We start from the raw sequence: 15,922 nt of genomic DNA, 5'->3' as shown, positions 1-15,922 counted from the left end.
CGCAGCCCCCAGCACCAGCCCCGACGCGGCGCTCACTCACGGTGCGGCCTCCACCGACACACGTGGATACCCACGCCCCAGCACTGCGCATGCGCAGTCCTCCAAAAAAACAGGCCTGAAGGACTACATTTCCCAGAGGCCCACGCGGGCAGTGGTGGGCGGGGCGTGCTCCGGCTGGACGCTAAGGGGAGGGAGTGCAGGAGGGGCGGCCCAGCAGTTACTGCAGCTTCAGCACCGGCTCCAGCCATGGCCTCGCTCGTGAAGAAAATAATCAGCACTACCAAGGCCCCTGCGCTGGGTCCCTACAGGTAATGCCTTAGCTAAGAAAGATCTTGGTCTTGGTGGATAACAAGCAGACCATGAGCCGGCAGCGCCCTTGCAGCCGATGCTTTCCTGGAGTGCATCGGGAAAAGTGGCCAGCAGGTCGAGGGAGGTGATCCTGCCCCTCTGCTCGGCCCTAGTGAGGCCACATTTGGAGAACTGTGTCCAGTTCCGGGCTCCTCAGTACAAGAAAGACGAGGAGCTACTGGAGATGGTCAGCAGAGGGGCACAAAATGATGAAGGGTCTGGAGCATCTTTATGAGGAGACACTGGGGGAGCTGGGTCTGTTTAGTCTGGAGAAGACTGAGAGGGGATCTCATCAACACCTCTAAATACCTCAAAGGCAGGTGCCAAGAAGATGGTGCTGGACTCTTTTCAGTGGTGCCCATATGGCAGTAGCCATAAACTAGAACACAAGAAATTTCAGCTCAACATGAGGAAGAATTTCTTTATTTGAGAGTGGCAGAGATTGGAACAGTCTGCCCAGGGAGGTTGCAGAGTGTCCCGCTCTGGAGACATTCCAAACTCAGATGGATGCATTCCTGTGTAACCTGCTCCAGGTGGCCCTGCCTTGGCAGGGGCTTGGACTGAATGATCTCCAGAGGACCCTTCCAACTCTAACAGTTCTGTGATTTTGGGAGCAGGTTTTGCTGGCAGGGTTTTGGCAGGTCCCTGGGAGTCTGTCAGGCTGGCCTGGGGCTGAGGTGAGAGCAGGACCCCTGAGTGGGGGCCAGTCCTGGTACTCCCTCCCCCCCCAGCAACCCCCAGGGAACCTGGAGTCCCAAAGCACGAGTGGGGCTGTGGTGCCATGGCAAACTGCAGTCCAATAAAGGGAGGGGGTATAGCTCAATAAGTTAGTTTGGGAAAATAATTCTGGAATTAGTGGTGAGGAGTGAATGAAAAAAAAGAGGAAGAAGAATGATTGTTCTCCAGAAAAAGGTGCTTGGCTAGAGACAAGCATATTGTGTAGGGAAGCTAGAGATGCTGACTGTGCAGGTGATACAGAGTGAAGGCTGAGCCCAGTCCGGGGTGAACTTGGTTAGATGGAGAATTCAATGCCTGGGAATTAAAAATCCTTTCTTATTTTGAATAGTTATAAATGTTTTTCAGTCTAAAAACTTAACTGCTGTAAAAATATGTATGATGTTCAACATTTTCACAAGTATGTTGTTGTAGCAGTTCTGCATAGAAAAATAAAGAAAAATACCAGTTTTAATTGGAGAAAGATTTCTCTTTGCAATTTGGATGTGAAAAAAATGTTCAGTTAGTATAGTAGATTTTCATAGCTAAAGTACTAAAGGGTTATTACCAGGACATTTTCTAAGAATTTTAAATTCTGTATTCAGGCTTTGTGTTCACAATAGAATCTTTGTGCCTTCCAGGTGCATTTTTGTCTCCATTACTTTGTGTCCTGAGCTTTCTAAGCTTCAAACTGTGTGTGTCTTATAGGCTTTATAAAGATGGAAAAATACAAGTGTAGAAGCAGAGAGACATGACATGAAGGTTAACTTCTGTAAACAATAAACTGTTGGTGGATTGCAGCCAGGGGCCTGGCATTGCTTGGCATCAGGAGAACATCTAAGACAGGGGAAGGCAACAATTCTTTGTCTGCACGCACACACCAGTGTCCCAGCCTTCAACATAGCTTTCCACTCCAAAATGTTGTGCTTATTGGCAGTTTTTGATGAAATACTGCTTATTGTGCAGCTTGTTAAATGTATGACAGGTCTAACATCAGTAAGTTTATCGCTAACTTAGTTTATCAGATTTTAGTAAACTTGTCAAAGTCCAGAGGGCAGAAGTTACACAAGAAATAACTGCCACATCTCTGCTGTGAGATCTGAGCTTGGTTATGCAGGAATGAGGACTTTTGTGGAATGAGGAATTGGGATGAATGAGCTGCATTCCTGGTTCTGCTACAGCCCTTCAGTATGCTTTTTGGTGACCTATTTTTACTGTATTTTTCTATTTCTTTTACTGCATCCATTTGCCAGTACCTTGAGAGAGGTAGGTAGATATATAAAAAGACACATTTCTATGTGTGGGTCTATATATCCCATTAATGTTATTAACCTTTTAAAGGATACTGTTCTTGTATTAATCCACAATCATTTATGTAAAGAAGATCTGATTAACAAATAGCATGGTTCCTAACACCATCTCTCTGACAGACAATGTTGTTCTAAGGTCACAGTGTCTGCCCAGTTATGCATTTAGGTACACTGAAACCTGAATGACTTTAGACACACATTCACATCCCTGCTGATTAATGAGTAGCTACGATTGGCCCTAGTTGGAGGTGCATCTGCAGTTGAAGAATGATTGGGGTTTGTGGAGTTGAAGTTTCCCTTAGCTGCTCTCATGCATTTGAGTGCAGTGCAAGTGTACTCCTTGGCTGGTAAATTGTTCCTAGTCTCAGTGAATGGAGGATTCCATTGGTGGGCACACCAAGAGGAGGAAGCTGAGCAGACCCAATAAGGCTGCTGCAGCTGTTGATCTGGCAGTGGTATCAGAAGGTTTCAGCCTGTTCTTTCCCAAGTTATTAATGATTTAGGACTCTCAGAAGACCTCTGTTGAGATAAACAGTTCACTGTCATTTGGTTTGTGATAAGGAGTACAAGACAATCTCTTTTAGTGGCCAGCCCATACCTTCTTGTTGCACAGTTCTCTGTGCTTCAGACAGAAACAGAAGTTTGTGCTCTGAGGGCTCTCCTCCACAGCAGGACTGATAGGAAAGAAAACTAAAGAACTGTGTACATGCACACATTTCTATCAACAATACTGTGTCAGCTAGAAAACTATTCAGTGGTTTCTCTTTGTATGGTGTAGCTTTGTGATTTGCTACAGCTTTGTTAGTTGATGACAGAAAAAATAATCCCCATGTAAGATAGTTTACCATATCTGACAAGTTGCTGGCTATTTTTTCCCCATATGAAATTACAGGAGAATGTAGGACAGGTGTAAAAGGAAAGATGGGAATGATGCATTGTTCAAACTGCCTAACCCTGATTATTTGACTGAGTCCCTGGATTAGGTTGGTCCCCTGTGAAGTGAATGGATTAAGACAGTCCAGCTGAACGAATCTCAGCTGGGAGATGTACTAAAAATTTTCTCTGCATATGTCCCTCTTTTTCCATCGACACTAAAGGGAAGCAAACCTCCTAATTCAGATACTTCAGGGAGGTGCCTAACTCTAGTTTGTGTATCTTGAGAGAGTTGTTGAATGGTCAAAACAAGGCATTTCCTTGTGGAATGAGAAGAGATACGAACAACTGTGTTGACACACCATAAGCACTTCCAAAATAATCTCTCTATAATTTCTTTGCAAAATATTTTTAATTACTGATTGAAGAGAATTAAATTGTGTCTCTTGTATAATGTTTGCTAGATAGTTTAAATCTTTGTTTTCAACTTTTAACCTCTTTGTAGTAGAGACACTAATAATTGGCAACTCAACTTCAGCAAAAGCACATTTGACATTTTTATATAAATGTTTTGCAAATAGCTTGAATTTTGCATTCTTCTGAATTAACCCAGCAAAGAAGTCACTCTGGTTATTTGGTGAGAGGAGAGTGATTATTCTGGGGATGGAGTGATCAAGGCTTTTTGCTGCCTGGCCAAATTCATTACTCTGGAGGAATACTGCCAGAGAACCAGGGGGCAGGTACCACCTCACAGCTGTAACTCATTATCATAGTGCCTGTTTAACAAGAAAAATGTTAAATCTCTTTTGACTTTTTTTTTTTTTTCATTCTTTACTTTGCAGCTGAAATGTAGTTGAAAGGTATTGTCTGCTTCTCAAACTGGGATGGAATATTTATCTGGGCAGATGCAAAAAATGTTTTTATTTACTCTGCCTTCCCTCTGTGCTGTCTGCACAGAACCTGTATATCTGTGTGGAACCTGTAGCTCAGTTTAGTATTGTGCTGCTGCATTCACACCTTATGCCTTTGCAAGAAACAGGGTTTATCTCATCAAGGGCAGAGCTATGCACTCCCATAGATGGTGTAATCCCAGCTCTTCAAAAGCTTAAGCAAATTGATGTAGGACTGCATGTACAGACTTGCATGTGCAAAACCTCAGTCTTATTTCTGATGAATTATAAAGTACTGTAGAAAATTTGAAATGTGCTTTTGGATTTGAAATGTTTTCATGGGGAAACATTAGATCTAAAATGCCACTTGTGTTTTCAGCCAAGCCGTGCTGGTGGACCGGACAATGTACATTGCAGGGCAGATAGGGCTGGAACCTTCCACTGGGCAGCTTGTCTCTGGAGGGGCAAAAGAGGAAGCCAAGCAGGTAAGAAGTCTTCCAGCAATGAACTTGTAATGGAATTGGCATGTGTCTAATTAAAAGTGGAATTGTGAGAAATTGAGGAGACTAGAAAGCACGTCACATCCTCCAGGTGGGGGAAAATTTCACAGGACGAAGTCATTCCATCTTAACTAACACTGTCATTTTTCCAACAACTTGGAAAACTTGGAGGCCAGGCTAGAAATCTGTTTCATGTAGGAAGGTAAGAAAGAATCAGTGTTTGAAGCAAAGGTTCACACCCCAATAAAAATGCTGGCTTGAGTCAGGGAAAGTTTTACTCCCTCAGCAGCAAAGAGGTGGAGTGAGATAATAGGATGAGATGGAGCTGTATCATGTATTTACATCTAATGAATGGCTGGTTTAATATTTATTAGATGCTCCCTTTTATTAACTTTTAAGTCAGTCTTTTTTTTTGGCAGTTGAGGTTTTGCTGATTCAACTTACAGTAAACATGGATTCAGCCAAGTCACAAGTCATATTTACATACTTACAGAAATATAACCCAGCTGATAGCTAAAAGACTTTTGTTTCATTTTTCTTTAGGCTCTAAAAAACATGGGAGAAATCCTGAAAGCTGCAGGCTGTGACTATGGCAATGGTAAGTGCTGCTGTGACTCTGGCAAACAGGTGGTTGTTTTTACCTGAATTAAAATATAAAAAAATCAAGTGACCTTTTAAGAAAAAAAGAAAAAAGCTATTTGCTGAACATTAAATTGTTACCAATAGCTGGAAGAAACAAAAGAAATTGTGAATTTAGGTTAAAAAATAAAAGAAATGAATCTACATGCAAGTCTTTGCAGTGGGTTTCTATGGAACACTGCCTTTCACGAAAAATTTCTGGCAATGGAACTAATATTTTAATTCCAACTGAGGAAGCTCAGGTACAGAGAATGTTGCAGTGACTACAGACATTTTAAGCATCCTAGTCTTTGCTCCAGGTGAAAGCAGGTTTGTAACTATGCTGTTAATATTCTAGACACTCTTGATACTTTTCGGGTGGAGGACTCTACTGGTGAAACTGCACCAGGATTAATGCTGGGTTAGGCAGTCCTGGGAAGAAATTCTAGTACAGAGTATATTTTCAGACCTTCCATGAACTCTTTTTTTCTGGCAACAGATATTATATCTAAGTTATTGCTGGCAGCTGGCTTACAACAGCTATTTTAATTGATCTACTTCTTAGTTCAGTCCTCTTGGGAGAATTTGGCTTTTTCAGAGCTGGTCAGGAATGACTTAATTCCTTGAAGTTTTATATTACATACAAGGTGCTCAGATTTTATTAGGTGGTTCCTTAGGTTGTAGCTCTAATGGTTAATATCTGCAAAACTTGTCAAAATGTTTAGAATACTTGAGAGAAATGTATGAAATAAAAGCAAGAAATGTGCTAAAGTTTTTCAATTTTTTATGCAAGTCAGAGGTCTAAAATAACTGCACTTACATAATTTCTAGTTGTGAAGACTACAGTTTTGATGGCAGACATGAAGGACTACAATGATATTAACGATGTTTACAAACAATGTAAGTAGATATTTTGCTTGTGTTTTACCATTATGGCTTGTGGAACAAATTATGTTCATGGTAGTCAAAATGTTTTAATGACTCAGATGATGTAGTTCCATATTCTTTGAAATTACTGTAGAAATTTTTTTTTATTTCATTTTCAAGTATCAGATCAAGCAGAGCCTAATTTCATGTGGATTTTTATTCTACCTTTCCACTAACTAACTCGCTGTCCTGTGAAGATCAGCTCCTGCTATTCCTACAGGTTGATCTTCTTTGCCTCTTACCTTGCTTGATGTTTTGCTGTCCTGGCTATAATTCTACCATAGGCAGCCTTCAAATGCTGAATTTCAGAATTTCTGAATTTATATCTCCATTTCTTTTGAGTCTATACTTTGGAACAATTTGAGGGTTACTGTTATGGGACTGGGCTCATTCTTTATACAAGGATGAGCCATGCTGCTCCCCTTGAAGAAAAAAGGGAACAATGCTTGGTCAACAAAAGTGAATGTAGACTGAAATAGGTGATTCCAACGAGCTGTTTTGTGCAGAAAAATTTGGGACAATTTGCATGAGCTCCTTATTTAGATAGCAACATCTGGTCTTGAATGAAGTCTCATTGATAAGCAAGTAACACAGTCTCCTACTTGTCAAAATGTACTGAGCGGTGTGCCTGCTTAAGCAGAGTAAAACCAAACTAGCTGCATGCTTAGTTACTTGTTGCCACCAGCCTGGAGTTTGAGAAAACAGCTGCTGCTGTTCTCTTATTGTGAGTTATTATCTCCATGCAGGACCCCTGCATTTCCATTATTAGCAGTTTTGTGATAACTGTCAGTAGTAAAACTTTGACTTCATTATGCAAATTTCTTGGAAGTGTTCAGTCAGGGTTGGATGGGACTTTGAGCAATCTGATATAGTGAAAGATGTTCTTGGCCGTGGCATGGCGGTGAAGCTCTTATGTCTTTACCAGTACTCTTCTCCATGCCTTACCCCTGTTCTAATATCTGTGATTGTCAGGTCTAAATGGGCACGGAGGAATAAATCAAGGGCCTATTTTTCCTCTGTTTTCCTTTAATATGAGTAAGGTTGGACTCCTGGTGACTTTATGTGAATCTGGGATCTTTGCTCATGACTTTTTTGGCAGAGGTCTGTTTCTCTCTCCTGCTCTTTCTGTGAAAGAGCCATCTCCCACTCCCTGGTTTGAAACTCATCACCATTCTGATTTAATCTTTCTTTTTCAGCCAAGTTGGTGTGAAGGCCCTGCAGTGTCAGCAGAATACAAGTTATCACTGGCCACCAGGTCACAACTGCAGCTGACTGCTTGGGGATGAGTGGTGGCTTGCTGAGATTGAGAACAGTCTCACCAAAACAAAGAAACAAAGGGGAAATGGTAGCTGGCATGGAAGTCTTGTAGCCTTGAACCTGAAACTGTTCCAATGATTTCATTTTATACAGATTACTTTGATCTGTGTTTTATCAAGCCAAGTTTAGTGATTGCTGGATGTTTCTGTTTAAATTACAGTTTTCAAGGCAAACTTCCCAGCCAGAGCAGCCTATCAAGTTGCTGCTTTACCCAGAGTAAGTGTCACTTTTCTATCTACAAAAACCCCCAAAATTTTCTGTAATACCTTACTACTGAAGCATTCTGAAAGCTTTTCTACTTCTGAAATAGTTTTGATTGCAATTATTTTAATAAAGACTCTTAATTAGTTTCTTTTCTAAGTATACTATTGTTATGCCCACATATTATCAGAGATCTGAATATGAGATACATATTTCTTTATGGTGGAAGATAGATAAAACATTAGAAATAAGGGGTTATGGTACTTGAGTAAGCATAAATTGAATTTACAATATTACTGAACATTGCTAAATCAATAATACAACTGTCAGAAATGTAATCTCTCTCAAATGTCACTCTGTTTTTTTATGAAGTTGTGTTGTTCATCCAATTGCTTCATAAAATAGATACATTGAATTCCTAATGTATTTCTTCATTGTTTTGTCACAGGGGGCCAGAGTTGAAATTGAAGCTATTGCCATTCAGGGACCTCTCCAAGATGCTTCAGCATGACTATAAGTAGAGACTGGATATCTTACAATGACAGTTTTAGATTTAGTTAATACTTCTTCCTTGTATCCAATTCCTACAGCTGATTACCAGCAGTTACACACAGTTGAAATCAGTAAACTTACTGAGGAAAGGTGCTTTCTTCAGGACTTACAGTGAATTCTCTGCTGGCAAATGCTGAAAAGTGCCTGAGTCCTAAAATTTTAGCTTCAGCTAAAATCAGCTGAAACAGATTGCAGGACAGGACCTGCCCTTTGTGGAGGTGACTGGATATTCAGGTATTAAGGTACATACCTGGATGAACATATTAGAGTTATACAATGTGTGATCTGGACATGGAAAACTATACTGATTTGTAATAGTATGTTTTTAGTAAAAAATTTTAAATCAGAAAAGAATGACAGAAATGAGAAAACACTACACTTGAATTGCTTAGCATACATTTTCACTTCTGAGGAATTTTACTGTATTTGCTTCTGAATTTTCTCAACTTCTTTCTTTACATATAGATTACTGTTGGGACTCAATTTTTCATATGTAAGCAACTGCTTAACAAAGTTAATATTAATTTCAGAAAGAAGAAAATTATGATTTTCTGAAGTGGTACCCTTATAAATCAGATGAAAATTAATATCTACATGTAACCTTTCTCATGATCTTTTTCATAGCAATTCAGCTTTGTTTTGATTTTAAAAACAAAATATGTTTAATGAGAATAAAATATAATTGCAGCTGCAAAAATGTGCTTGTTTATTATGGGAACAAACTTTTCTTTTCCCTATTGTGGTTTGGTACGCCATTACAAAAAAAGTCTCCAGCTTGCTTATTCAATAACAGATAATTTGAACCAAAAGAATAGGCTTATTATCTACACCCTAATAGCTAAAGGTGAAATTCTCCAGGACAGGAAGCTTTCAGCTACCATCATTACAGTTCTTGTAATTTTTTCCTCTGCCATTAAGGTCAGAAGCATTGGTTTGATGGGGTGATTAAGCGACTGGTGGTGCTAGTAACTTAGCCCATCCTTCTGTATTGATCTTCTATCAAGTAGAAATGGATACTGTGAGAACAGTCAGCCCTGCTTACCAGTCCTAGATTTGATGTGAAACAGCCATTCCTTCTTTTCACTGAGCTTATCAAGTGTAGTATTATAGAAAAAAGATTCATAATGAGGTTGTCACAGCAAATATGTGCAGATATGAGGATTTTTTAAATTGTATTACCTTGCTTTCTTTGGGAGATAATTATTTTCATTAGAAGCAAGATAATACCTTTGTTATTTCAAACAGCAGACTTCCAAACAGCATTTGAAAAATGCCTGACTTTTCTCTAAATAAACTTCCTATACATAAACTTTGATTAGTTTTTGCTGGTGTTCTTGTTCTGTCTCCTTGGCTGTACTAATAAGGCATCTTATGCTCTATAGCTCTGACTCCATAAGCAATCCCACCTAAGAAAAAACATGGTCAGACGTGTTAGGAAGGAGTTAGTACTAACTAATATGGCAGTGTTCCTTCATTTTGTCAATTAATAATAATTAAAAATAATGTAATTGAATGGTGTTATATTTAAACTTTTAAACGGAGTTCAATTCCTAATTTATATTTAGGTTTCTCTGTTACAGCTTTGTTTAGATGTAATTACTTGGTTGGGATCTATTTCACAGATTTGTAGGAGATTTAGTTCAAGTTCACTGTAAACCAGCTGATTTCAATTGTTTTGAACATGACCTGTGTTCTGCCTTTTATAACCACAGTGGTTATCCCTTATTATTGCTCACGTTCTTCCCACTGCCTTCCTAACCTGTGTCCCGCAGCCTCTGTGCACCTCGAGCCCAACACTAGATGGCAGTTGCGATGTTTTTGTGGCGTGCTGACTTGTGCATTGGCCGGTAAAAGTCCATTATAGCTCTCCTGGAGACTTCGCTGGTAGGAGAGTTGCTCTCCCCAGTAAGGGACAGTCTGAGACTGAAGTGTAAATGAAACACCTGGAAAAAGTTCCATGCTGGATGCAGCCAACATTTTGCTTCCATTAAGTGTTTTTATCGGTAAGTAGGTGCCATTCTGCAAAAACTCAAGAATAGAAATTCCCTCTTAGCTTTATGATTCTTCAGGTGAAGACAGTTGTAGTTTTTAACGATATATTTAAATCAAAGGCATTCAAGATATTTTTCTTGATATGTATTCTTCTGGTACAGGGAGTCTAGAATAACTGAAATAAACTCTCTTATTTACAGCTCTAACATAGTAGTTTTCAAAATAAAAAATCAGCCTTCCACAGAGGAGTGTAAAACATTTATTTTATTTAAGCAGATTTATTTGATTCTATTCTTTAAAACAAAAAGGCCAACACCCATGATTCTCCAATATGAAAAGCCTATCTCTTAGGTCTTAATTTGCAAACTAGTAAGTACATAGATATTTAACAAATCCAGTTTTAAATAGAGATATGTTAAGACAGGTGGGTTTTTTTTTCTTTGCTAGACTGGGCTGCATGCAAAATACAAAGTTGCAATTCATCTTGTGGCATCCTGATTTCAGCATTTAAAATCTGTTTCTATCATCTGTAACTAAAACAAACCACAGCAAAACTCCTCTATCTGTGAAAGTAAAGCAATGTATAAAGTACTGAAGTGTGTATGTTCTAACAGGTGTTTTTTTAGTAAGACTCTTTCTTCTTTAAAATATTATATTTTCTACAGATTAAACAATGCAAAAAATACATTTCAGTACCTAGTTTTAATAAAAGTGTGTTCTCTTAAACCGCATAAACTGCCCCAATCTTCTACCAGCACTTGCTCTTGCTGCAGTGTTTACCTAAAAGCAATTCCTCATTGAGTGAGCCAACCCCAGCCAGCCAGATGGGCAGGGATCTTCTGAGATCCTACAGAGTGCATATGTGTCTGCACAGTGCTGACAGGATGCAAATTTAACCTCTTCTAGGGCTGTGTTTATTGGTAAAATAATACATTTTTGGTAAAATTATTGGTAAAATAATAAATTTTTTTTTTCTATTAGAAAAAAAAATTCTAGCAGAACTTTCTTGTTAGCTTGGAAATAAAGTTTGTTCTTTCAAGTGCACTGTCTAGCACTCCCTTCTTGAGGAAGGGTTACTTCTACCTTGGATGAAGTTGAGGACTGAAGATTGTTTAACTTTTGATAAAATACAAAACAATCATCAAAAATGCTTGACTGTATTAAAAGAATTTTAAAAAATGTAGCTTAAGATCTGGAGGTGTGTCCTATAAACACAAATATTGGAGCATATCTTCCTTTTCCCAGCCTTTAACAGGAGAAAGCCCTTTGACAGACTAATTAAATTTGCATGGTAGGGACATCTTATTTCTCAGAGCAGGAGTTCAGCATATTTCTAGCACGTACATTTTGATAATTTAGGTGATTCAACTTTTCATGTTTAACATAGTATGAAGCTTATTTCCTCTTTGGGAAAGGAAAAAGAGAATGTTGTCATTATAGACTATGTAAGGATGAAGATGATTGAGAAAGTCTGCTACTGTTGAATCGCTGACTGGTTTATATTCCTCTTGTTTTCATTTACATTGCTTGATGGCCTGAAGAAGCTGAACAGTGAGGAAGAACATACATAGTCACCTGTCTTCCTTGTTACAACAGTAGTAGAAAGAGTGACTCTGAGGTGAGCAGGTCATTTTGACTCCCTTGTATCTTAACATTTTATTTCCAAGCGCAGTCTCCTCTGTTGCTATGAATACTACTGATCTCTGAGACAGAGCTCTTGTTGGTTTATGCTTAAAAATAGTTTAATGCTTGCCAGACTGCAGTTCATGATCTTGCCAGTAGTCAGCCTGTCGCTGCCGATTTAACCTCCTGTGTTTTGGAGTGGGGCTGTGCTGGCACATGTGCTGGTGGCTGAACTGAATTCCCAGCTCACAGGAAGAAATCAGCCATGAGATGCAGCTGAAGATGGACGTGCCTAGGGCATTCTGGGACATGGCTGTACACCCAGCCCAGTCCTATGTCACTTTGGGGCGTTCTCATTCTGCTCAGTACCTGTTCCCCACTCCTCAGCTCTCGAAGGTGCATGGTGTTGTTTTTCATGGCTTCTTTTTGTGGAAGGCTTTGAGTATGTCAATAAAAACTTCCTACTCCTGTTTCAATTTTTGATGCTCAGTTTAATGTCAATAGACTTTTTAATAGAACTAGCAGCTTGTTTTAGCTTCTCTATCACAGAAGGCTAGAAAAATGAAAAAATAAATTGAAAGTGACATCTACCTAGCAAAAATTCCCTAAAAAAAAAAAAAGTATGCATTTGGGTTCTAAAAGTTTATGGTGTTACCTACAGGCAGTTGACATTAAATGAAGCTGACAAGTTCATAAGAATGCAGCTAAGCAGAAAACCTTAGATTTAGTGATACAGCCAAGAACTATCAGCTTATACAAAAGGTTAATAGACCAAGGATATCAATTAGATTATTTAATATAAACCAGAGAACCAGAGTCAGCTGGAGTCAGACATGGACATGCAGTATGAAATTATCTCTTAGAGGGGATTTGTATAACTTGCTGGTAACAGGATTTTTGTTACGTCGTATTATACAATAAAGCTAATAAAAGAGCAACATTGTGCTTGCCATTTTTAGGTAACTGACCTTTTCTCCATGTCCTACATCCTTATGCTGGGGATCTTGTAAACACAGACCCCAGCAATGTATTATATAGAGTCCCTTTGCACAGGACATAGCCTCAAGCTGTGCCAGCAGAGGTTCAGGTTAAACATCAGGAGGAATTTCTTCACAGAGAGGGTTGTCAAACATTAGAATGGACTGCCCAGGGAGGTGGTGGAGTCATCATCATGCCTGGATGAGAAATGACTGGATGTGGCACTTACTGCCATGGTCTAGTGACAAGGTGGTCTTCAGTCAACATTTGGACTCAAGTAACTTAGAGTTGTTTTCCAACCTAATTGATTCTGTGATCCTGCAACATTCACCATCAGAACAAATTTCTACTCTTTATCTGACCCAAAACACAAATCATATCCAGGGGCCAAACAAAAGGAAATTTGTTTGAAATTATTACCATTCAGCTTCATCTCCAAAATTATTATTTAGCATTTTGGAAAAGAACCCAGACAGTCCCTGATAGCGTATTTCTCCAGGAGGACAGCATGCCAGGGAAATATAATAGATAACCTTTTCTTTGAGAACAGGCTTATATTTGTCTCTTAGATAGGTTTGTATTTTCTCTCTTAGAAGTCTATTTTAGAAGCCACAAATGCATATGAGGAGAGCTACACAGCTAAAGACAGGTTATTATTGGCCATGAATGTTAACAGCTGTGAAATTATCTTCTAGGATTTATACAACTAATACATCCCACTCAGTTAAAAATGCCCCCTGTATTGTACTACAATCTCTTCAATAAATTTGAGTTTAAAAATGGGGAGTGAGCAGCACACAGCTGGGTCCTGGACACTGCACTCTGTTATCTTCTATTTTCTGGAAAACTCCCTTCTGCATTTAGTTAGAGCTTGGTAAATTTCCTCTCCCAGTCCTCTATGTGCTATACACTTCAGCCTCCATTGGTAGTCCAGGCACTCAGCAAACCTGCCTACATACTATAATTGAAGAGGAAAAAAGCTACACTCTATTCTTCATTCTTTGTAATGTTGGTTGGAGGTTTCAACAGTTTGAAGCCAGTTAATCTGAACCTAGGGAAAAACTCCTAATTGAAAAAGGAATGATCATACTGCTGTTGAAAAATTATCCTGGTGTGTATAGAAGGCATTCTGGCAGGGAGATGAAGGTTTGGGTATTTCAAACTCTTGAAGTCTTTGCAGCTTGACTTCAAAAAAATCTGTATTATATAAAACTTTTTCCAATGCCTCCTATTCATGTGTCTGTAGCTTGTGGTTCAATCCATAAAAGCCTTTATATTTTCCCAACCCAATTAGATTTAAAAATATTCATGTGAACAGAAGAGCAGGCCCAAGAAGAGGATGTTCACTGAGACACAACTTCTATTCCTTGTTATTAGCTGTCTCTGAAACACATGGAAAAAATTAATTTAGCAATTAATTGAAGGTATAACTTGATATTCACTAAATCTGACAGGAACTCAAAGTGAAAGTTCCCTGGAAGTATCACAGGTTGAAGGGGATATATGCTCTTCTCCCAAATCTGTAAGAATGTTCTGTGTGGACCTAAAAGCAACCACTGGTTCTGCTTCCTCTTCCCCCATCCCATTCATACACAGTTCCTGCTACAGACATTAACGTCACCTCTGTGATGTTACACATCACTGCTACATTCTCGAGCTCCTCCTCACTTGCTGCCTTTTCTCTTAACAACTTTTGAAATCACTACATCCTTCCAGTCAGATTTGACATAGAGGCAAGCACTTAATGGACAGTAAATCCTGAGTAAGGACAAGAGACAAAGGGCACAAATTGAAGTACAGTGTATTTCCTTTAAATACAAGATGGTTTTTTTTTTCTTTTTCTGTAAGGACAGTTAAGTTATGGGAATAGGCTGCCCACAGTTGATGGAGTCTCCACCCCTGGGGATTCAAAACCCAGCAGGACAACCTGTTCCTGCTTGAGCAGGACTAGACAAGCTCCAGAAGTATTTTTGTCCTCTGCTATCCCATGACAAAGTATGGCTGAGGAACTGTGTCCAGCCCCTGAAGCTACTGTTGGCCATCAGCAGCTGAGAAGCTCTGGGGCTCACTTGATAGCTAAATGATAGTGCCCAAGGGAGTGATTGGCTGAAATCACAATGTCTGGACATCCCAGCTCAAAGTACTCCTTTCCCAGCTAGAAGACTCAGCAAGGGTATGGAACATGAGAATCTGGGACTTCTTCACACTGAGTTGCGGTGTTCCATGAGGGTGGGTAAGGAACACAGGAAAGGTGGGAAATTTTGCATGGGAATGAAGGTGGCCAATGAAAGACATCCACCTTCAGTGATTCTCTATTACTAAGAAGATTGCTAATATAGCATGAAAAAACCCAACTCCCTTTAATGGTTTCAAATTCAACACACTTAGCATGTCACTGAGCATTCCCTTGTTCTTAGGTGGACATCAGCTACCTTTAGAGACCTACTTCTTTTTTTTTTTTTTTTTTTAAACTAGGATCAGCTTGTATCCTCTTAGTCATACCCTCCTAGAGATAAAGCTGTGAATGTTTTTGATGTCTCTCAAAGTAAGAATTTTTCCATTCCCTTAAGCAGTCCTGCTTTCCTGCCCAGAATCTTGCTTTATTTCTTCAATATCCTTTCAAGATGGAAGAATTGCTCCCTTACACAACAGAATCCCATGTTTAGATGGTCACTATTCTGTTCTTAGCATTGTTTGTTCCTCTTGCCTGCAGCTGTTCTCTGAGCTGGGTCATTGCACTCCCATCATCTGAAATGCATTACAGACAGAGAAGCAGGACTGCTCTTTCTGCTCCCTTACAAAACTGTCGGGGAGAATACTGTCAAAGCAGACAAATGCAGGAAGAATTTCAATAAAGCTGTAATCATCACTGGGTGAAATTTCTGGTAATGTTCAAGGCCAAGTTGGATGGAACCCTGACCAACCTGATCTAATGGGTGGCATACCCCATATGTGGCATACCCATATCTAATGGGTGGCATAATGGGTGGCAGGAGGGTTAAAACTAGGTGATCTTTGAGGTCCATTCCAACCCAAGCCTTTCTATGATTCTCTTATTCTTCAGGAGCAGGAAGATGTT

General features: G+C 39.4%; 1 protein-coding gene across 1 annotated transcript; it reads left to right on the top strand.

Annotated features, from left to right (window-relative positions):
• The first annotated feature begins 188 nt into the window (after nucleotides 1-188).
• Nucleotides 189-9,565, top strand: RIDA (reactive intermediate imine deaminase A homolog). Its single transcript, XM_053957208.1, has 6 exons — nucleotides 189-308; nucleotides 4,515-4,620; nucleotides 5,179-5,233; nucleotides 6,085-6,153; nucleotides 7,658-7,713; nucleotides 8,147-9,565. Exons 1-6 carry the CDS (start codon nucleotides 247-249, stop codon nucleotides 8,207-8,209), a joined length of 411 nt encoding a protein of 136 aa, XP_053813183.1. The 5' UTR covers nucleotides 189-246; the 3' UTR covers nucleotides 8,210-9,565.
• Nucleotides 9,566-15,922: the final 6,357 nt, after the last annotated feature.

This window comes from Vidua chalybeata, chromosome 1 (genome assembly GCF_026979565.1).
Source record: "Vidua chalybeata isolate OUT-0048 chromosome 1, bVidCha1 merged haplotype, whole genome shotgun sequence".
NCBI lineage: Eukaryota > Metazoa > Chordata > Aves > Passeriformes > Viduidae > Vidua > Vidua chalybeata.
The sequence above is the reverse complement of the archived record's forward strand: the minus strand, read 5'-3'. Positions and strand labels throughout refer to the sequence as shown.